Genomic DNA, 23,273 nt, shown 5'->3' with positions numbered 1-23,273 from the left:
GCCTCCAGCACCTCTTTTGCCGCGGGCGCATCTACGTGGAAAAGCCCCTTCCTCCTCGGAGTCCTTTTTCCCAGGGTTTCTCCTAGGAAACCGATCAGGTGATCCCAGCCTGGGGCCTGCTGTGGCCCGCGAGTTGTCAGTCACCTGGATTTTAAAGTACTTCAGGGACACCTGCCCGGAGTCGGGCTCTCAGTCCATCCCCCGTCTTTCGGTCGGTGTCAGTAGATCGGTCTTCCGTTAGATAAGGGCGAACTCTAGTTTGAAAAGAATGGAAAAGTCCAGGAAGACTGGGACTGAGAAAAGGCCTTTGGATTGCTAGCTTTAGGAGAACAATTATCAACAAAGTGGGTGTGCGTTGGGTTGCAAAATGATCTAGAGTGGGGGAGGGTTGAGGACCTGGAGGCGCTCGGGGCCCTGGGAGGGTTCTGCAGCCCTTTGGTGATGAAAAGGAGGAGCAAGAAAATAGTAATTTGAGGATTGACGAGAGGGGAGGGAGTATGTGTGTTTTAATTTTGTAATTTCTAAGTTTTTTAAGACAGGAAGATAACATGTTGGAGATGCAAGAAAGTCCAGGAATCTTGGATAGGAATGTATATTATTTAGGGCCCAGGCTGAAATATAGGGCTTAAAAAGAGGGGTGGAGTGCTATCCTAGGAGGGAGGGCTGGGTAGGAGTGCTGGAATGTGTCTCTAGGGGAGCAGATAATGCTCCATTGGACCATAGTTTATCTTTTTTGGAATTTTATCTTCTAGAGCAAGATTAGCCTTTAAACCCCACAAAATTGCAAAAATTTTCAGGTTCCTGTCTGTGTGCCTTGATCAGATTAGAAACATCTGTTAGAGAGAAGTACTGAATTGTTTGACCTTGTAATCTTGGGGGGGGGGGTAAAACGAGCTCTGTTACTGTATTTTATATACCCCTTGATAGAGTAAGTATTTAGCATCTACTTTAAACTGAGCTGATAATAATGGGTGCTTTTTCCAGAGATGCATACAAATAATTTGAGAGCTAACCATCTCTTCGAAGATCTTTTATTCAGAGTGGGAACATCAAAAGCAAGTCAGTCGTGGTTTTGTTCTCTTTTTTAAGCCATCAAGGGACAGTGGTTTCTCAAACATACCTAGGTTCCTGTTGAAAATGAGATTCCCTAACATCACCTCAAACCCTTGAAATAAAAGTGTCTGGCAGTAGAACCTAGGAAAAGGAATTTCAAACTGAGACTGCAGTATTCTCTGGCATTGAAAATTATTGACAGCCTCTGAGGTTTGTTTGGTTTTTTTTTGGCTTTGTGTTTGTGTGTGTGTGTGCGTGTGTGTTTAGATTTGGGCATGTTGGGGCCTCTTTAGAACAGATCTTTAGGACAGATCTTCTTAAAAGTTATATGAATGAATTGCTGCCAAACTTACATAACTGAAAGTTATAATCCTGTCTATTGTGTTATCTCTAAATTTTAATGTATTTTGAAGGGACTCTATATAGTCATTTTATCAGAAAAACCAACAGACAGGGGAAAAAACACAATTTCCCTAATCTTATCATTGACAAACAGCCACCAGTCACGCCTTTTGGCATTTTATATATAAAAGACATATATGCCATACATAGAATAATTGGAACTATATATGTATGTTTTTATATTCTGGGTTGGGTTTTTTTTTTTTCACTTTGCTATCATGAGCACTTTCCCATGTAGTTAAGTTTGTTTGTTTGTTTTTGTTTTTATTTTTTAATTTATTTTATTATTTCTTTATTTATTTTTTTATTTGACAGAGAGAGAGATCACAAGTAGGCAGAGAGGCAGGCAGAGAGAGAGAGAGGAAGGGAAGCAGGCTCCCTGCCGAGCAGAGAGCCCGACGAGGGACTCGATCCCAGGACCCTGAGATCATGACCCGAGCGGAAGGCAGTGGCTTAACCCACTGAGCCACCCAGGCGCCCTGTTTTTGTTTTTAAAGATTTTATTTATTTATTTGAGAGAAAGAGTGAGAGAGGGAAAGAGTGTGTGCACAAATGGTGTGCGGCCAGGGAGAGAGAGAAGCAGACTCACCGCTGAGCAGGGAGCCCTATTAGGGGCTCAATACCAGGACCCTGAGATCATGCCCTGAGCAGAAGACAGAGGCCCAATCAGCTGAGCCACCCAGGTGTCCTCCATGTGGTTAAGTTTTTTAAACTCTTTTTAAATAAAAGCATATGTTCCAGCATATGGAGGTACTGTACTTAATTAAATCAGCTCCATATTGTTAACATTCTGATTCTTTTCAATTTTGGGTTATTTTTATAATGTTGGTTTGAATATTGTGGTCTGCCTTTCTGATTGTTTTCTTAGAATAAGTTACTAAATGATGGAATCAAAAGCTATTCAAATGCATTTTAACAGTCTCATTTTTAAGTAATCTGTACAGCGGTGTGGGCTTGAACTCACAACCCTGAGATTAAGAGTCACATTCTCCCGACGCGGGACTCGATCCCATTTCCTGAGCCAGCCAGGCGCCCCTCACAGATCTTCTTACTGCTTGTCTTCACTAGAAGGAAAATGAACATTTCTGAAGGATCTCTTACATTCTAGGCCCGTTCTCTCATTTCAGTGGTTCTCAAATTTTAATGGGTAGAAGAATCACCTGGGGAGCTTGTTAAAAATTCATTTTTCTGAGTCCCACGCCTAGGTGTTCTGACCCATTAGCTCTGGAGTAGGGCCCAGGAGCCTGCAATTTTAACAGATTTCCCACTGTATTTGCTGGGGGCATACTTGGAACCACATGTTAAACATGCTTTTTAAATAAATGCCAGGGGCCCCTGGGTGGCTCAGTCCATTAAGAGGCTGCCTTTGTCATGGGTGATGGGTCATGGGTCCCCTTGCTCAGCGGGGAGCCTGCTTCTCCTCCTTCCTCTGCCTTCTGCTCTCCCTGCTTGTGCTCTTTCTCTGTCAAGTAAATAAATAAAATCTTTTAAAAAAATTAAATAAATGGCAAAGCGGACTCAGAAATTTTGTTCACTTGCCCAAGCCATTCATGCATCTGGTAACAAAATTTGAACTCAGCTCTTTGTGACTTCAGAGCCTTGTTTTTCCCATTTCCTTAGGCCTTGTCAAGCCTTCTCATTGGCGTGCCCCTAATGACTGCAGAAAGGGAACTCTGACCCACCCCTCCCCCCCAGGCTCTCTGCGGTACCTGAACTTGACTCCCAAGTATACCTTGAATCTCCATTAAACTTCCCCATCAGAAATTCTTTTGGATTCTGTTATGCTGTGTAACATATGCTATATAAGACAACTTTAGTCTTTTGCTACAAATTTACATTTACTTCGTGTTTCTTGACCATTTGGGGGCAACTCTTGCTGCTCTAAAATGGATAATGTGGGATCATCAGGCAGCTCTTGCCTGCAGTTGGGGGCTCTGGTCCAGTGTGCCCACTGATTCCTTTCAGAATTAGGAGGGAGAAGCACTGCTTTTGAATATTCAGCAGAAAGTGGTGGACATGACCAAGAGAAAGTACCATTTATTAGAGAGAAAGCTCTTTACCTTTAGAAAAGCGATGGTATTAGTAAATACAAGGAGCTACCGTGGGGGTGAGCTTTTTTCAGTTTTTAAATGTTCCCATAATGGAATTTTAGACCCATTTAATTTTTTCCCTTTAAAAATTTTTAAAAAGATTTTATTTATTTATTTAACAGAAAGAGAGAGCACACAAGCAGGGGAGAGTCACGCAGAGGGAGAGGGAGAAGCAGGCTTCTTGCTGAGCAAGGAGCCCAACATGTGGGACTGGATTTCAGGACCCTGGGATCATGACCTGAGCCGAAGGCAGCCACCTAACTGACTGAGCCATCCAGGCTCCCCAGTTTTTTCTTCTTTCTTAATGTTTATTTTTTCTGACATCCCACCCCCCACCCAGTCTCATCACTTTTTAGAAGTTGCCTGGAGTGATGGTGAGACCTTTTGTATTTCAACTAGTATATTCTAGATAGTCAGTAGTTATTTACCAAATTCAGCACTGCTATGTGTCAGGTCAGTTTGAGGTCTAGGAATACAAAAAAACAGTGATTCTCTTTGAGAATGAAGTTAATTTTACTGTCCTATGTTGACTTGGGTTATAGTCAGTCTGACTTTTAAAATTTTGACTTTTAATTAAGTTTAGACTTAGAGAAAAGTTTCAAACATGGTACAGAGAAACCCTCAACTTCCCTTAATATTAGACCATTACATAACCATGGTTCAATTATCAATACTATTAACTAAACTCCAGATATTGTTTGAATTTCATTAACTTACCTGCTAATAGTTTTTTTGTTGTTTTACTGATATTCTCTCCAGAATCCTACATTGCATTTAGTTATTTCTCCTTAGTCTCTTCCATCTGAGACAGTTCCTCAGTTTTTCCTTGTCTTTCATTACTTTGACCATTTTGAAGGGTGCTGATTAGTTATTTTGGGGAATTTAAAAGATCATTGATTTGTGAGGTTGATAGGTCATATCATTGGTAATAGTGAGGGTGAAATCTGTGTTTCTGTCTTTCCCTGGGAGACTAGTAATTATCTTGGGCGACATACTTTGAGACTACACAAATTCTGTTTATCCTGTTTATCCTCAGATTTTCAACTACTCATGTTAATACCCATTGACGGATCTTGTCTGCAACAGTTCTTACAGTAGTGTTTGCCTAGTGGTGATTATTTTTCCATTTCCTGCTTCCTTATTAGTTGAGAGGTTCCTGGAAGAACTGCCCTTTTCCTCCCTTTTATTTATTTGATCATTTGTATCAGTATGGACTCAAGGATATTCATTTTTTTTCTGTGGGTTAAAATACAATGCCATCATTATTTTCTTGCTCAAATGCTTCCAGTTTTGATCATTCAGAGCTTAGTCTTTGAGTTTAAATGATTTGTACTTTTAAGTGGCTTTATCCTTACATTCCCCCCCTTACCCCCACCCAGGGAACCATTGGGGTCTGGGCAGTGATCACTCAGAAGCCAGGTAGAAGAGATGAATACCACAGGCCCAAAGAAGGTAGGACAATGTGTGTGCAAACACAGCTCTCAGGAACTCCACAGGAGTAAGAGGAATAGCAAAATATCAGCCTTTCCCCGTTGATGCTCCAGAGGCCCAAAGCAGTAGGATCACTTGCCTGGGGCTGCATTATGCCCACTCTGAGAGGCCTTGTGCTTGCAGATGGATTTGGAAACCACATGGGTTTGGAAGGCTCAGTTGGCACTCTTAGCTGCTAAATGAAGACCACACCCTTTCTTCCTGGTGCATAAATGTGTAGTAGTAAATATTTATGAAGTGACACCTGGTATCCTCCCTCCCTCCCGCATGATACAAAAATGTGTATGTGTGGAGATTCTCCAAAAATGATATTTATTGCTCATGCTGATTTATCTTTTGTTAATGGCTTATCTTCTTTGCTAGATGTATTTGTTTCATTATTAGGGGAAATTTCAAGCATACACGAAAGTAGAGAGAAAAGGAAAATGAACCCTTAGGTACCTATTACCTAGTTTCAATACATCTCAGTATTTTGCCAATCTAATTTCATCTATTCCTCCATTTTCAGGGGATGGGGCTGGCATATTTTAAAACAAACAGTCCTCAAAGTCTAAGAAAGGATTGAAATAAACTCTGTGTGTAAGGACGCTACCTTAACTCCCTTTTTTATCCCCTCGGTGCCTAGTACTATGCCTGTTAATAGCAGATGCCCAGAAAAGACTGGTTGCATTGGGAGTAGGAAAAAGAAAACGTGTGAAAACATCATTTTGAACTATAGGGCTGACTTCTAGGAAATACTTCTTGCCCTAAAATAACTTCTTTCACATTACCTGAATTTACTGTCTACAGTCAGCATTTTCCTATCACCTTTTTCACGGAAAAAGAAAACTCTTTCCAAGGGGAGGTTCAGGATCTCTCAATTACTTATATGTTACTATAAATAAGTCTCATCTAGTGACATTTTCCCAAACATTAGCCAAGAGTTACCGGCCTTCAAAAGAACTTTCTTTCTTTTTCTTTCTTTTTTTTTTTTTTTAATATTTTAGTTATTTATTTGATAGAGAGAGACACAGTGAGAGAGGGAACACAGCAGGGGGAGTGGGAGAGGGAGAAACAGGCTTCCCACTGAGCAGGGAGCCTGATGCGGGGCTGGATCCCAGGACCCTGGGATCATGACCGGAGCCGAAGGCAGATGCCTAGCCCACTGAGCCACCCAGGTGCCCCCAAAAGAACTTTCTTTTGAAAATCATTATTTTTTCAATTGTAAAGGTAATAGAAACCCATTAAAAGAGAAATAGGAAATAACAGAGAAATGGAAAATAAAAATTAGCTGTGTGTCAACATGTAATTCCATGTTAATGTTAATGTAACATTATCATGGTTAGCAGTCTGGTAAAGTTTGCGCATGAATCACATTGGTAAACAGCTGAATGATTACTATGTTCCTGGGAATGTACCAGGTGTGTTTGGGTGTATTCTCTCATTAAATTTTTAACGGCAACATTTTTTTTTAAGATTTTATTTATTTATTCGACAGAGAGCACAGAAGCAGGGGGAGTGGCAGGCAGAGGGAGGGAGAAGCAGGTTCCCCACTGAGTGAGCCCGATGTGGGGCTCGATCCCAGGACCCCGGGATCATGACTTGAGCAGAAGGCAGATGCTTAGCTGACTGAGCCACCCGGGTGCCCCTCTTATGGCAACGTTTTAAGATGTGTGTGTGTATTTATGTTTGACAGCTTGATAAACATGGTGAGAGGGATTGCCTTCAGTCACTTGGCCCATAAGCAGGCTGGGTTCGAGCTCTGTCTTGAAAGACTGTTGGATGGATGTCACAGACCGTTCACACCTCACATTTTTACTCCCAGGAACCAAGGAGACCTCACACATCAGCTTCCTTCATGCTGGCTCCCTGGACAGTCGGTTTTGAGAATGGCACTAAGACTTAGAAAAAGGGGGAAGTGATTATTTTTAACTAGATCCACTCAAGAAGCCACGTTACCAGTGAAGCTCTAATAAGTAATCCTTAAGAATGACCCCTTGCTTTTATAATACATTTCTTTTCTTTGGCCAAATTCCATGGGCTGCAGTTTAGCAATATTTGTCTACGATTTTTCCCAGCTTGCTCCTGGTTGGGTGGAGGTTAAATCTCTCTAAGCCATTCTTCCTCCTACTATAACAGGACAGGGTGCTGGACTTCTGGTCCTTTCTACTTTTAACACTGTATAACCTCTGTGGTCGGAAGTCTCTTCAGCCAGGGGACTGTTCCTCTCTAAGCAGCTCTTAGAAAAACAATGTTCTCAGTCTAAATTTTCCAAGAATGAGATGAAGTGTTGAATCACTGTATTGTAAACCTGAAACTAATATTACACTGTGTGTTAACTAACTGGAATTTAAATAAAGAAGAAAAACACTATTGCTGATTCCAGCAGTTAAGCCCCCTGCAGTTAAGTGCCCAAGAGGTTGTCTGATTGGCCCCAGGAACCTGCAGACTTCCTGGAGGGAAAAGAACAGATGCAGGAAGCTCATGAACATGGTGCCAAGGAAAGGGACAGGGGGTTACAGGAGAGACGGAAGGAAGCCAGAGGGAACTCTGCATATTTCAAGGGTTAGCGTTGGGTGCAGCCAGGACCTAGGTGAGGAGAGAGATTGGAATGCCCATGTGAAGGTAATCGTAGAAAGCTTTGGGCCCTGCCTCGCAGACTCAGACCCCAGCTCCACCACTTACTAGTTGTGTGGTGGAGGGTAAGTTCCTTAATCTCTCTAAACCTTCGTTTTTCTCCTCTGTAAAATGAAGAGATTAATGATTCTTACCTCGCAAGGTTGAGAATGAGAATTAGGTAAATTAATACAAGCGATTTAACCCCAGTGCATGCCACAGAGTAAATGCACCAATAAATCACTCTTCTTACTAGCCGTTATTACTGCCTTCAGCATCAATTTCTTGTGATACTTTCGCAAGACCCTAAACACGGGCCATACTGTTTAATTGCTTCCTGAGTCAAATCTTCTCTTATGTGGCTTGACCCAGGTACCTGACCTCCCTTTATAACATTGAATCTGGTGAGATATGCTTTCTAGGTATCCTTTGAACTAACCTAGAGCTAAATTTTTGGAATACAACCATTCAGTAAGTAGGGGACTATCTTGAGAGGTGCAAAGCTTGTTTTGTTTTTGTTTTGCACAGTGAATTACCACATCCTTATGTCTAATTTGAAAAAGCAAACACTGGCACCTGGGTGGCTCAGTGGATAAAGTGTCTGCCTTGGCCTCAGGTCATGATCACGGGGTCCTGGGATCCAGCCCCATGTTGGTCTCCCTGTTCAATGGGGGAGTTTGCTTTGTCCTCTGCTACCACCACCCTGGCTTCTGCTCTGTGTGTTCTCTCTCTCTCTCATTCTCTCCCTCTCAAATAAATAAAATCTTAAAACAAAACTCAACAAAAAACCAGTTTAAAAACTGTTTTAGGGCGCCTGGGTGGCTCAGTGGGTTAAGCCGCTGCCTTCGGCTCAGGTCATGATCTCAGGGTCCTGGGATCGAGTCCCGCATCGGGCTCTCTGCTCAGCAGGGAGCCTGCTTCCTCCTCTCTCTCTGCCTACTTGTGATCTCTCTCTGTCAAATAAATAAATAAAATCTTTAAAAATAAATAAATAAATAAAATAAAAACTGTTTTAATTATGAAAAGACTGAAGTACACTGTACAAAAATTCCAAAAATAAAAGAAAATTACTGTTGGCTAATCCCATACTCCTAATGCAATTATTGTTAGCTTTGGGCTATATTTTTATATATTTTATTTCTGTAATTTTAGTGGTAGTCATATACACATACAGCGTTTATTTCTGTTTTCCTTTTTATTATTTAAGATTTAATCATACCTGTTTTCATGTCATTGCTTGGCACAGAAAATATTTTGGTCTCCCTTCTATCCGTTTAACTAAGGATATGTTTGGCTATGAAGACGGTCACTGCCCTGGCTTTCTTTAGCATTTTCTGCACCCTTGTGATAACACGCTTAGAATTTGAGAAGAGAGGTGATTTTGGCAATGAAGGGAGGATGTGGGGGGAATTGCTGGCTGTCCCCACGGGGGGGTGCTTGCCAAGTATCCTTCATCATCTTTGTGCCTTCACTGTGGCCCAGGGTGGGCCCTCTCCTTTGTGGCCTCTGAAACTGGATTTATGTCAATAATTAAGTACATAGCTGCCTCGCAGAGGTGAATTCATACGATCTCACCACACGCTTGCACAGTATGAAATCAGAATGGCAGTTCGTCAGCTGACAGAATAGTACAATAGCATGATGCTTGTGGTAGCCACCTGGTGTGTCCACCTGTTGGCCAGCCTTGGTCTCGAATCACTTAATGGACGTAATATGCCAACAACAGCAGTGATGTTGTGACCACTTAGTTGGTGCTCACTGCATCAGAGGGGGGCTGACACTGCATGTTTATACATGAGGTCTTTCAGTCTCACCATAACCTCTCCGGGGAGGTACTATTTTTATCCCCATTTTACAGGTGAGGAGACTAAGGCTCAGTTAAGTGACAGGCTTGAGGTGTCATGGCTGATATGTGATGGAGCTGTCGTTTCTGTCTAAATTCAAACCCCTTATCATAAACGCTGCACTGTAGTCTGCCTGTTAGTCATACGGATTACCGAGCCCCTATGTCAACATCCTCTTATGTTTCTTGCCCTCGCCCGCAACCTGTTGGGATGTGCCCTGTGCCAGTGCCTCGTTGTGAATATAACATTTATAGCTGAAGCAGCTTTGGTTTTTATTGCCTGTTGTTGAGGAACAAGATTTTCTAGCTGTCACAGAGAAGAGCTTTTGTCTTTTTCCTTATTTTCTCTTTGGGTCAAAATAAAAGATTTTACATGTTATTAACCTTTTCTTCCTTTTTCTTTTTTTAAGATTTTGTTTATTTGTCAGAGAGAGAGAGAGAGCACAGTCAAGGGAAATGGTGGAGGGAGAGGGAGAATCTGGTTCCCTGCTGAGAGTGTAAGCCCGATTTGGGGCTCGATCCCAGTACCCTGGGATTATGACCTGGGCCGAATCGAAGGTAGAGGCTTAACTGACTGAGCCACTCAGACATCCCTGTCAACCTTATCTTAAAGTTGTGCTAGGAAGGGGCCATTAAAGAAAAAATGGGGGGGCAATATTTTGGGCTGTGCCCCCCTCAGAGCTGAGGAGGCATTTGGGGTCTCTTCTTTACCTTCATCTCCTGTGTAACATCTGGAAACGCCTTTCTTCTTGGGAGACAGACAGCCTGGGTGGTAACCTGGAGAGGATTCCTGGGGTATATAGATGGTCGGAACCCTCTAGCCCTGAAATCTCTGATTTTCTGACCTCCGAGCCCCCGTTGGAGTGTTCCCATTATTGTTAGTCAAGACCCACTGGGGGATAGGTTTTCAGTCTGTGCTGGTGTGTATCATTGAGGATAGGATTTCCATGTGAAACAACATGTCTTTGTGATTGCCTTTCAGAGGCTGCTGGAACAGAACTACTGAGCAAAAGCGGGCGTCCTGTCCCTGGTTGTTGCCAAATTTGCCATCGGCTTGGAAAAATAGAGCTTGAAGCTTCCTGCCTGCAGTGAAGCCGAGAGAGATACATACTGCTCACAGTATAACAGACATGGGCTACCTGCTGACTTTCCACCTCTCCTACAAAGTCCGGTTACTGTTGCTTTTTCTCCTGTGCCTGACAGTGGTGGGTTGGGCCACCAGTAACTACTTTGTGGGGGCTATTCAAGACATTCCTAAAGCAAAGGACTTCATGGCTAATTTCAACAAGGTCCTGGTTTGGGGGAAGGAAGAAACTCTGACTAAAGAAAACTCTGTGGAAAAAGCAGACTTGGATGACTGCCCTTCTGTGTCTCCGTACCTCAGTAAGGCTTTGCGTGTTTTCTTTTTTACAAGTGCTGTGTAGACTTTTTAGTTAAAGTAACGTTTCTACAGAAATACACAAAAATCAGCAGTGTGCAGCTTGGTGAAGTTATGCAAAATGAACCTATGTGTATGATAGGTGTATAAATTAAGAAATGGAATCCTCTAAAACCCTGGAAATTCTCATGCTTCTTTCAGTCATGACCCTTACTTCAAGATTCCAACACCAGGCATTTTCCTGTTTTTTAAACTTTACATCATCAGAAACATGCACTGTGGTCTCTCCTGTGTCTGGCTTCTGTTGTTCAGTGTTGTGTATGTGAGGTGTATCCATAGTGCTGTGTGCACGCCATCTTCCATTATATGAATATGCCCAGTTTTACTACCAAGCTGCTGGAGCCTCAGACCCACATGTGAGTGGACTGTATTTAGTTTACAAGTCTGCCAGATGAACTGGGGGTCCGTTGATCTAGGCTGGTGGCTCTGCTCCATGGGTCTCACGTTCTCCTCCTGGGAAAATAGAGCTATTTTCCAGTGAGCTAGCTTGGGTCTCTCCTTCTCCTGGCATCCACAGAGCACAGGTGGAGAAATCCACTCCTGTCACATCTGTGAACATTCCCTTGGCCAAAAGTATAGAGTCAAGGGAAGGACCGAGTGGGTTTTTCATGGTTGTCTTTAGTGTTTCTTTCTTTCTTTAATAACGTTCTGATTCCCCTTGGTGTCTTGCCTTTATATTTAAATTAACAGCAAGTTGGTGTTATTGAACACGTTGATTAGAGAGGGAAAACTCCACAGAGATATTAGAAATAACCCACAGAGATTCTATGAGGCCTCTTGATTCTCCAGACTGTCAAAGTGCTTGTAGTTCTCCAGATACTCCTCCGAGCCTTAAATTGTTTCCTCTTTCCAGAATGCCTTTTCTCAATCTATGATTGCCTGGTGGATTTCTCTTTGATCATCAAAAATCCAATTTAGATGACTTCTCTCTCAGAGAAGTCCATACACTAAAGCAGCCCTCCGTGGGGTGGCTTCTTGCTCTTAGTTGCAGAAACACCTGTAGACCTTCTTTCCTAATTGAATCCCAGTCTTGTACCATGTTCCTGTTGTCATACTGCTTCCCTTTAACTCAGTCTTGGAAAAAACAAATATTATTTCTGATCATGGGGTCCTGATCGTGCTGTGAGGGAGATTATTTTGCTCATAAGTGATACAAGTTTAGATGGGAGAATGGGTTGTTAAAAGGCAGATCTGACTGTGTTATCTCCCTTGTTCAAAATTCTCACAACATATTTAAACAATAAAAGTATTCCTAAAAAGAGATGGGCAGTGACCCAGTACGGAGGAAGTACCTGGATTGAGAGGGTGACAGAAGTAGTGATGAATTACGATGGACCGAGAAGGGACAGAATTTGAGAAGATGCTATGCGCAGGGCGGGGAGGCTGATAGAGCAGAAGCCGGCCCCGTAGGAGGTTAGGGCACCTACAAAGTTAAGACAGGGAGAAAGTGAGCAAGGGGACTAAGTTGGTATCAGACCTGTTGCAGGGGGCTCTTTCAGGGGTCAAGAATGGAGGTTTCGGTTGACTCAGATGGTGGGTTTGTTCACAGGCCACCTAGGAAGCCTTCTCAACAGCATCCCCTCCCAGCAGCTCTGGTAGCTTGCCTTTCACGCCACTCATTTTCTTTTCTTTTTTCTTTTTTTTTAAGATTTTATTTATTTATTTGTCAGAAAGAGAGCCCACTCACACAAGCAGGGGGAGGAGCAGAGGCAGAGAGAGAAGCAGTCTTCCTGACGAGCAAGGAGCCCCGGGACTCAATCCCAAGACCCTGGGATCATGACCTGAGCCGAAAGCATCAGCTTAACTGACTGAGCCATCCAGGCGTCCCCATGCAACTCATTTTCCTACTGGTGGCTTTTCAGGCATCGCTGCCTGCCAGCTCTGCGCCTCACACCTTCAGGAAAGGCTCTTCCTTACGGGACAGTTAGTCTCTCTAGGCAGCTGGAAGCAGTTATTTGCCCTTGGTGCTGCTGGGCTGAGCCTTTGAACTGCTTCAGGGACCCTGGCGCCTCGTCTAAGCAGTCATGGCCAGGCAGGGGTGGTCCCACGGAACAAGGCATGGGGGCTCACACATTGGGAGGGCCAGTGACTGCCTTGCTCCAGAGAGGAGTGCACAACATGCCAGCATCTAGAGCCTGAGATGTTAGAGCCTGAGTGGTGTATATGGAGTTTCAAAAATGCCAGGCTGAGTTCTCTGACCGGAGTTCTGTCTCCTCTCTCACCAGTCAGTATTTGCTCTTAATTCAGATTGAGGATGAGGGCTGGTGGCTTTGGCCTAATCTGTAAAGCCTTGCACGAGGTTGGTTACCATGCACTTTCATCCACTCAGGTTGTGTCCAGACTCAGTGGGCAAATGCGGTATTGGGGGCATCTGTTACCATGGCCCAGGGAGAGTTAGGGTGTTGTGTCTACATGCTGCTGTTGGGTGAGGCGTGAGGCTGGTTGCTGTTTGCTTTCGTGGTTTTACCTTCAGTGAGCTAGGATAGCTTCCTGGAGCTCAGGGACAGAGTGGGAGAATGGCCTTGCCCATGAGCTTGATCCCATGGAGTGCTCCTGATGTGTAAGGGACTTTACCCTCCTTTGGAATTTTGAGAAGGAAACAAGGATTTGAGCAATTTGAAGTTACATAGTCTAGCCCTGACCTCTGCTCTTTACCAGAGCCGTGGGGACAGAATGCTATCTCCCCCTCACACATGAGTCACAGACCCAGAGTCGGTTACCCAGCTGCAAGAGAATGCTCTTATGTGTCATTTACTTCCTTTTGCAGCTGGGAACCTGGGTCACATGACTCTGGTTATAGTTCATGACCGAACGAGCCTTTAAAGTAATAATAATAAAAGCCAGCACTCCTCTGGTCCTCACGGTGTGGCCAGATAGTGTTCTAAGTGCATTATGTAAGTGCTCATGTTACCTCTATCAGCCCTTGATGAGATAGCCACGGTTATTTCCTGTGTTGTGTTTCTACTGCAGAGGGCCCAAACAAGCTCGTTTTCAAACCAGACCTCACTCTGGAGGAAGTGGCGGCAAAAAATCCCCAAGTGCACAGAGGCCGGCATCACCCTGAGGAATGTAAGGCCTTACAGCGGGTTGCCATCCTCATTCCTCACCGGAACAGAGAGAAACACCTGATGTACCTGCTCGAACATCTTCACCCCTTCCTGCAGAGACAGCAGCTGGACTATGGTGTCTATGTCATCCACCAGGTGAGTGGTCTGGTCAGCTCTCCCCCCCACATCCTTCTCTCTCTGGGGTGAGACTGAGGGACTTGGCCATTTGTGCCTCTTGGGTAAAAGGAGCGACAAACTCATCAAAGAACAGGTCTCCTACCTCACTTATCCATGAAAGGTGTAAGGGAAATTCTTGTCTCCGAGTGTGGAATAATCAGACTAGATGCTGGGACATTTTACTGCTTCTTAAATGAACCTCTGGAGGAGGTCTGTTTTGTTTAGTTTTGTTTTGTCTCATTTTGTTTTTGTGTGTGAGCCCTTCTATGTTGGCCAATGACTGCCCGAAGATTTTCCCTGGAGTTTGCCTTATATTTCCTCCTGTCTTTGCTATATACTACACGATGAGATATTGGAATTAGTTTTCATTATTGAGCATGGCTAATCAGTGGGAATCTAGGCAGAGGATCTCACAGGTTACTGTGTTAATAGCCATGGGGTTCTATAACTGTCTCCATCTTTCTGCCTATAACTCTCATTATATATAACAGATATGTTTAGTTTTCACTTTCTTGACTCCCTTATTTGGCTTCCAGAAGCATGATTCAGTAGCAGCACAGTAAGTGATAAGCTAGGCTGCTTTTGAAGAATTTAGCTCTAAGTAGAGAGGCCAATGAAGATGCCTGTATTTGGTATTAATGTTTATTGAAATAAGAGGCATCAACTTAAATGCCCATTTCTAGCTTTCCCAGATTGTCCCACACCATTCAAATAATTCCCTTTAAAACCTCATAAATGCCAAAAGTGTAAGCAAAATCATTCACTACATATTTAATATTTCATAGCTGGTTGTATTTGTTTTAGGAAACCTTTGACCAAAGTCAGAGGATATAATTTTGCAATATATACTTTAAAGTAAATGGGGGCTCTTGAAATCAATGTGCATATATAATATGACCATTTTTTTAGGATTTGAAACAAAATTTTACTATTAGTGGATTATAATTTTTTAAAAAGATTTTATTTATTTATTTGTTTGTTTTTTGAGAGAGGAGAGCAAGCTCACTCATGGGAGGTAGGTAGAGAGGGGGAGGAGGAAGAGAGAATCTCCAGCAGACCCCTTGCTGAACACGGAGCCTGAAGTCCAACTCAGTCTCAGGACCCTGAGATCATGACCTGAGCTGAAGCCAATAATTGGACATTTAACTGACTGAGCCACCCAAGCGCCCCATAATTATTTTTCTTTTTAACGCTGTTGTTCATTCTCAGGTCCTACTCAGGACAGCAACCCCCAATGTACAGTATATTTGTGACTAGAAAAATATGTCTGCTTGGTGTTACTCTTTTCAGGAAAATACTTTAGTCACTTTTGAGAAATGCCTGGATTTTCTTTATGATAAACCGTTTATTAAAGTGGAATTTATTCTTAAGGGTTATGATCCACACAGCCATGAGAAAATTAATCCTGTAGGGGCGCCTGGGTGGCTCAGTGGGTTAAAGCCTCTGCCTTCGGCTCAGGTCATGATCTCAGGGTCCTGGGATTGAGCCCTGCATGGGGCCCTCTGCTCACTGGGGAACCTGCTTCCTCCTCTCTGCCTACTGTGATCTCTGCCTGTCAAATAAATAAAAAAATCTTTAAAAAAAAAGAAAAGAAAATTAATCCTGTAAAATCTTCTTCATGCTATAGCTTTGTTCATATTGCTGTTTGAATTGTATTCTCTTCTTACCCAGTGATGAATCCCTTTTATGAGGTCACTATGAGGATTGCCTTTTTTTTTTTTTTTTAAGATTTTATTTATTTATTTGAGAAAGAGAGAGAGAGAGAGGGAGAGCAAGCTGGGGGGTGGGAAGTAAAGGGAGAGGGTCAAGCAGGCTCAGGGCAGGGCTCCACGTGGGGCTTGATCCCAGGATCTTGACATCATGACCGGGGCCAAAATCAATGGACTGACACAACTGACTGAGCCACCCAGGTGCCCTGAGGATAATCTTCTGCAATTAAGGATTAAAACAGGCTTCTCTTACAGTGATTCCAGGAAACTTCTAAGTAGCTTAGAAATACTAGCGATAACCTCTGTTTATAGGTCTGGATTTCTTGGTCTTTTCTGGTAAGCAACTTCTCTTGTTAGTGTAAATTTGTTACGTACGGGTACGGTAAGATTGGGATCAGCTGGAAGTTAGTAAAGCAGTGATACTAATTGGCATGACTTATATATAAAAAAGGTTTATACTTTTATGTGGAATAAATAAATGAATGTTTAAAAATTTTTTTTGAGTTATTTTTATTTGTAGTTTAAAACATGACCTTTTTTAAAATTATGAAATATACATAAAATTTAGTATCTTAACTTTTTTTTCCCCCCTGATCAGATGATTTTAGTGAGGGGCTTCAGAGCAAGGTCAGTGGGCTGGGAGAATGGTGAGATCCTATGTCTTCAGCCCTGTCAGGATCTCACCCCGGTTCACAGTCACTAAAAGTGCATCTTAACTATTTTTCAATATATTAGTTGAGTCGTGTGAAGTATATTCACATTATCATGTAACCACTCTAAACATTTCTCACATTGCAAAACTGAAACTACGTACCCATTCAACAACAATTCTCCACTTTAAGGCATGTTTGTCACTTTGGGGATATAAGCATATATGACAAAATGAAAAAAAATAAAAAAAAGAAACAAATGGTCTTTATTGTTACTGCATCAGATCTTTACTTGGGAAAAATAATTCCAGCTCCTGCCTCAGAGCTGGAGAGGGGCACAGTGTGAAACCTTAATCTCTTCCGCTTTCCAAGTTTTAATTTCTGCATCTGTAGGCTGGAAGTAAAAAGTTTAATCGAGCCAAACTCTTGAATGTGGGCTATCTAGAAGCTCTCAAGGATGAAAATTGGGACTGCTTTATATTCCACGATGTGGACCTGGTGCCCGAGAACGACTTGAACCTCTATAAATGTGAGGAGCAGCCCAAGCATCTGGTGGTCGGCAGGAACAGCACAGGGTACAGGTAAGCAGGAAGGTGGCGCTGCCCATGGCTTACTCGGGCCAAGAAGCTCGCTCTGTTGTCATCAGGGTTGTGTGGGACATCGCGTCCGGACTGTTGCAGGAAAACGAAGAATAGGAAAAATGACCCATGACCCATCACTTAAGTTCAGAACAGGAATCACAAGGGTCTTGGCAGAGGATGAAAGACAGCAGGGAAAGAACAGGAGAGGGAAAGCTATCCAAGCATTGCAAATGACAGCCAGCCTCACCCACAGCACTCCCATTGTGGAACTTCTGCCAGCAAGTCCACGCTAAGTGGCACTCAAGGTACTTGTGTGGCTGTCCCTGACTTGCCCTCCCAGGAGGCGACAAGAGTGTGCCCCTTACGTCAACTTTTAGGCCTCTGTTGTGAGACTGTGACGTTTCTTTTTCAGACTGTGGCATCTTCCCAGGGTTCTGAGGGAGAACGGGGCGGGGCATGGCCACAGAGTAGTCTGTTCAAGGGCCAGGACTCCTAGGATAAGTTTCTGACTCTCAAAGCCATTGTGAGAATTGCTTAGGTCATGTTTTTCTTCTTTTTTGGGGCAAGATTTATTTATTTATTTGACAGATAGTGAGCACAAGCAGGGGGAGCAGCAGGCCAGAGAGAGAGAAGCAGGCTCTCCGATGAGCAAGCAGCCCATTGGGATTCGATCCCAGGACCCTGGGATCATGACCTGAGCTGAAGGCAGACGCTTAACCAACTGAGCCTCCTGGACACTGCAGCTGCGATCATTCCTGTCTTTACTTCTGCCCACTGTCTTCCAGCAGAGGCTTAGCTGTTTTTCATCTTACTTCATACCAGTTCCTATTCAAGCACAACCAAGAAGAAACGATGACCAAAAAAATTCCCCATGAATGAAACTGTATGTTTGCTTATGTGTGTGCATGTTTCCCCATCTGCTTGCCCCAGGCCCTGCCATTCCAGTGTGCTCATGTCTGTGGTGCTTACTGTGCTGGGGGGCATGAGACCAGTTTGAATAAGGCTGGTGCCTGCCCTCAGAGAGCTCGCTATGGCGCACCGGTGTGGGGGACCAGCTGCCATGGAGATGCATCAGTTTTGCACTTCTGCCTATCCAGCTGTAAACAGTTGGTCATGATGGGGAGAGAGGAGGAGGCAGGGAGAGAGTTACACAATTACAACCCAGGAGATTGCACCATTGTCTACTCCGGGAAGGGAGCAAAGGGAGCAAGAGATGGAAATCACGAAATCCATTGATAACACACTTAATCTGAGTTTCCATGCTGCTCAAATTGTGTAGGTCACTTTGGACTCTAAGAGATTTCTAAGTGTAACATCGCAAGTAATTTTTGCCTTAGGTGCTGACTTCACACCGAGTCCCTGTGTGAACTGTGGGATAGAAACAAATACCTAGAACAAGCTACAGTGGGTGAGCACCGCAAGGTCTTTAAAGAAACACCTACAGAAGGGTTTAAAAGCTCTTCCCCAGGGAATGTGTCCCCTTCATTGTGTGTGACAATGGGAGCTTCCTAGCGGAGTTCTAAGACCTGGAAAAGAGAGCACATGGCATGGTTTTGGGGGAAATGCAGGTATTTATGAGTGCTCAAACATGAATGTCTGGGATGGTAGAGGGAGGAGGGGCAAAGATGGGGGCAGGGAGGGGCTGGATTAGGCAGGCCTGGTTCAGGCAGCTAAGGAATTTGAGTTTCTAATGGAGGGGACTGAGGGGCTTCTGATACCTGGATCCAGCTGAAGAATGAGCGAGGAGCTCTGTGCAGCTGGCCTTTAGTGTATTGGGTGGAGCAAGGCAGAGGGGAGAAGCTGAGAGAGGAGATGCCATGCTTGTAAGAGAATTGCAGGAGTTTTTCCCTTGAGGAATTTTATCATGATTCTTACCTGGAGATTTTGCTTTCTGGTCTTCTTGAGCCACTTGTGCATGAAAGAAAGCAGCCTATTATATCGGGGACCTTGGTGCTTTCAGAAGCGTGTCAACAGTCTACAAAAAATTAGTAAGATCATCACCGTGTAGAACACAGAACACCTGTACTTTGGACCTTCCATAGATAACTTCCTGTGGCCCAGTTCTTTCTACACATTTGTGTCAAGAAATTACAACCACACAGCATTGTTTTTGTTGTTGTTTATTTTTGGAGTGCAGATACACAGGATTGTTTAAAGGATTTTTATTGGGATTCTAGATTTTTTTTTTTTTTTTTTTAAATGCAGCTGGACCACAAGAAGCTGAGTTCTTGGGTCTCCTGCGGGAAGTTAATTTTGAGTAAAACTTTAGTTGCCACAGTCAGCAGTTTCATCAGATGTTGCTCACTCTAAAAACAGCCTCTGCATGAATCTTGGTATTTGATTTGCTACCGTCACTGGCCAGACATTTCCTTTGTAACTAGATATCAGAAAGCCTTTCTGTTCTTTGAATAACTGGCAGGGTTTTCTTAATATGAATCAGGTGATTGAGTGTGTCTTCTCTTTTGATCTGGACGTAGGAAGCTCTGAACCAAAGCCATGGCCGCCTTTTAGAAGCTGAAAAAAAATCTTATTTGTAGGTCAGAGTTCTAATATATTTCCTGTTTTAATCTTAGATTCTGTTTGAACTTCTCCTGTCCCGGGTGTTTGTCATTTCTGTTTTTCTACTTTATCGTATGTATCGTGTAAACCACCTCATCCTGTGTGGCCCAAGTAATGGAGGAGTTGCCCTTACCCCCCTCCCCTACTCCTTACCTTGCTATTTGGGGCAAAATCCCTCTGGTTGCAGGCCGGAGGGCAGGTGGGGTTACAGGCAGCTAAATGTCTGCTCTCTTGGCCACTATGTACCACTGGGTCACAGAGCTTGAAACACGTGATTTAATCTTGGCAACGGCCACCCCATGAGTGTGATGAGAAGTGCAAGAAAAGTTTTCACTTCACCCACACACAGAGGAAAGAACTTACAGGAACCTGCCCCTACTGGTCTCTGATGAGACCAGACGTAAATCTTATTTATCTCACTGACTGTGGATCACTGATGAGGCCTTGAACCAGCCTGCCACACATTTGACTGCAAAGAATTGCTTTGGTACCTGACTGCTTTGTGCAAGGATGCTGCTGTTATTTTAGGGCTATATTTTCCCCACCTTTGGGCCTTATAGCCCTTTAAAAATAAATACAACTTCTGGGCCAGTTAAGTGGTTATGCTTTTCCCGATAAGAAGAAAAACCAAAAGCAGAGATTGACAAACACATAGATATTTGCCATTTAGGAAACAGTTGAGAAACTGAGAGTTCCTCACCCTTCTTTCAGGCTGGTGTCCCTGTTTGCCTCCCACTGTGGCTAACGGCTCTCTGGGTGCTCCCAGACAGCCCGCGTTCGTCCCTCGCTTCACTCATCCTTGTGGCGTTCTGGCCGTAGGAGTTTCCCCATGTTCCTGCCCGTTGAACCCTCACTGGCCCACCTGCCGCTGCATGGCATCACCTTCCTCAGGACCCTGATGACCCTCGTGTCTTATGTTAGACTGGAAGCTCTTTCAGGGCAGGGCCCCGCTGTTCCTGTGTCTAGCTTACCGTCTTGCACACAGTGGCTGGTGGTTACTTAATCAATCACAGTCAGGTCAGTAATGGTTGTTTGCTCCTGGTGACCCATCGTGGGTGCCTGGCAGACTGTGTCTGGGCAGTGCTGTTCCTCAGTGTCCCGATGAAGCTGCTGGTCTGCAGGGCGTTGAGGATGCCTTCCCAGGGGCGCCAGGGTGGCTCAGTCCGCTGAACGTGGGCCTTCAGCTCAGGTCATGATCCCCCGCATTGGGCTCCCTGCTCAGTGGGGAGCCTGCTTCTCCCTCTCCTTCCTGCTCATGCTCTCTCTTGCTATCTCTCTCTCTCTCCCTCCTCAAATAAATAAATAAAATCTTAAAAAAAAAAAAGAACACCTTCCCAGTCAGAGGCCGGCAGCCATGGCAACAAGTCACAGCAGCCTATGTCTTAGCCAGTAACAGCTGCCTTCTGAGCACTTTATTCCTGTTGCTTATTTTAAGTTGTGATACCATTTTCTAGGATTTTAGGTTGCGGGGTTACAAGTAAATCTATTCCCATTGTGGGTTAAGCAGACCCTCCCCATTTATACTCAGAACACAGAAGCCAACAGCCGAACGACAGATGAGACTTTGAGACTCACACCTGTTCCATAGCAAGTGTCTGTCTCTGTGCTTATTGATCTTTCCTTTTGGTTTTTCTTATCTGGGAAAACAAATATTTAATTGGTCCTGGCACACTTTGAACTGAAGCTAATTCAAATTAGATATCCTCTATATGTTTGTATCTTTTTATTCGGTAACAGCCACATTACTAAGGTGCCTACATTTGGCACCTTAACATTTGGTGCCTACATTTGGCACTTGTAACATCTGGATTGTTACAGTGTTACATTCACATGTTGCCTTTTTGCTCAGGTTTGCTCATTTGTCCACCAGTCATCCGTCAGAAACCCGTATGCCTGGGAGGTGCTCTGCCCTGTTACTCCTGGTCTCTTCCCCTCCCCTTTCTCTTACTGGTCTCTGCACAACTCTACCCTTGGCCCTCTCCCCCTCTTACCTACTTGTAGTCTTTAGACAATTTCTCTTGCTCCTATAGCTTCACCCACCACCTCTGGACATCTTAGTTCCAAAGCCATATCTGTAGCCACTCTTCTCTTTTGGACTTGGATCCTATATCCTTTTGCCCACTAGCAAAAGCACCAGGGGTCTCTCAAATTCAAATTCAGCTTACCCAAAACATAATCTACTGTCTTCCTCTTACTGTTCCATACACTCTATTTCTGTTGAAAAGCGGTATCCTCAGTCTTGTAGCCCAAGCCAGAAACCTCAAGATGGCTGAGGTGTGTTGGCTTCTCCAGGACTCGGAGATGGAATTTCGCATGCACAGAAGTGGAGTTTGCACACAAAGTGTGTGTAGGAGCTGTCTCCTCTCCACCCGACCCAGCCAAAAAAAGTTAAAGTGAAAAGCCAGTATATTCATTAGGGCATTCATTCATGCTGAACCTGGAGGCAGCCTCAGGATCCTTCCTGACCCAGTGCCCTTGACCACCATTACTCCCTACTGGTTTGGCATATGAGATGAAATCTGTCATTCAGCTCTGATGATGTGCGTGTTTACAGGTACCTCTGCAGAGCTCTGCACACAAACATTCACAGTCACAGGAGGGAAGCCCTTTGCTTAGTGAGCAGACGGGAGCAGAGGAAAGAAGGGCTGGCAGGAAGGCCAGGAACGCTGGGGGGTGGAGGTCAAGAAGGCGTGGATGGGTGAAAATGTGTGGTCTTTAGCCTGTTCCTGGGATGCTAGCCCTGACACGAGAGACTTCTGAAGAGTGTGTGGAGAACAAAAAGGCCTTGTGCTAATGTTACCGTTATTTCTCCTCTCTTCTGCTCCAGGTTACGTTACAGCGGATATTTTGGGGGTGTCACTGCCCTCAGCAGAGAGCAATTTTTCAAGGTGAATGGATTCTCTAACAACTACTGGGGATGGGGAGGCGAAGACGATGACCTCAGACTCAGGTGAACAACATGGGCAGGTCCCCTTCACGGGGCTCTGCTATCACTGGTGGCTCTAGAAACCTACGTTTACAGAGAATTCCTATAGGTGCCAGTCCGGGAGGCCATGAGGCCGCAGAATCGGGCATAAAGTGGGGGTAGGGGAGGGCAGCCTGGCCCAAATTGCTGTTTGCCACTGGCAGTTCAGAAATGATGGAGGGTCGTTTGTTTTTGGTTCCTGGGAGTGTTTAGGGGCCAGAAACGTTGATGGAGGTTTCTGGACTTCTGAGACAGAGTCCAAGATTCCGCCAAACTGTAATTTGAGGAAAATGGCCAGAGAGCCTGTTGTAAGCCATGCTTTCCCCCAGACCCTAGGGAATCCTGGCACAGTTCTCCATTTCCAGAGCAGAGAGTGCCAAACAGCTTGTGAGGAGTGGCACCCCCAGGCGCAGGCCAAGATGTCCTTTCGTGCTTAGCCCTGAGCCAGCCCCATGCACCTGGACAAGCTGCTGGCCTCACCCTCAGATTTTCTTGGACTACTTTCTGCCCTGGGGGGCTCAAGGGAACATGTCTGGCCTCTTCTCTTAGCTTACCCACCCCCTTGTCGCGGGTGTAGTGATTAGATAGTTATGGGTATCCCTAGCTCCCAACTTAAGTACACAAGAGCCCGAGGCTAGTATCTTCAGACTTCTAATGAAAGGCCTTTAGGGCT

At 44.3% G+C, this 23,273-nt stretch overlaps 1 protein-coding gene across 4 annotated transcripts in view; it reads left to right on the top strand.

Moving 5' to 3' along the window:
• The window catches only part of B4GALT4 (beta-1,4-galactosyltransferase 4), a 29,397-nt gene that overhangs the window by 474 nt on the left and 5,650 nt on the right, over window positions 1–23,273 (top strand). For 2 of the 4 annotated variants that reach the window (XM_004761379.3, XM_004761380.3), the window contains exons 2-5: window positions 10,457–10,857; window positions 13,883–14,115; window positions 16,889–17,076; window positions 22,463–22,585. In XM_004761379.3, the coding sequence (XP_004761436.1) occupies window positions 10,605–10,857; window positions 13,883–14,115; window positions 16,889–17,076; window positions 22,463–22,585 (797 nt within the window). In that variant the 5' untranslated portion in view covers window positions 10,457–10,604. The remainder of the gene's footprint in view (window positions 1–10,456; window positions 10,858–13,882; window positions 14,116–16,888; window positions 17,077–22,462; window positions 22,586–23,273) is intronic. The other 2 variants (XR_006609099.1, XM_013060943.2) reach the window with 2 other exon arrangements.

The sequence above is a fragment of the Mustela putorius genome, unplaced genomic scaffold, assembly GCF_011764305.1.
Source record: "Mustela putorius furo isolate JIRA1106 unplaced genomic scaffold, ASM1176430v1.1 tig00003834_pilon_pilon_pilon, whole genome shotgun sequence".
Taxonomy (NCBI): Eukaryota; Metazoa; Chordata; class Mammalia; order Carnivora; family Mustelidae; genus Mustela; species Mustela putorius.
Note: the sequence above shows the minus strand (reverse complement) of the source record. Positions and strands in the feature narration are given on the sequence as shown.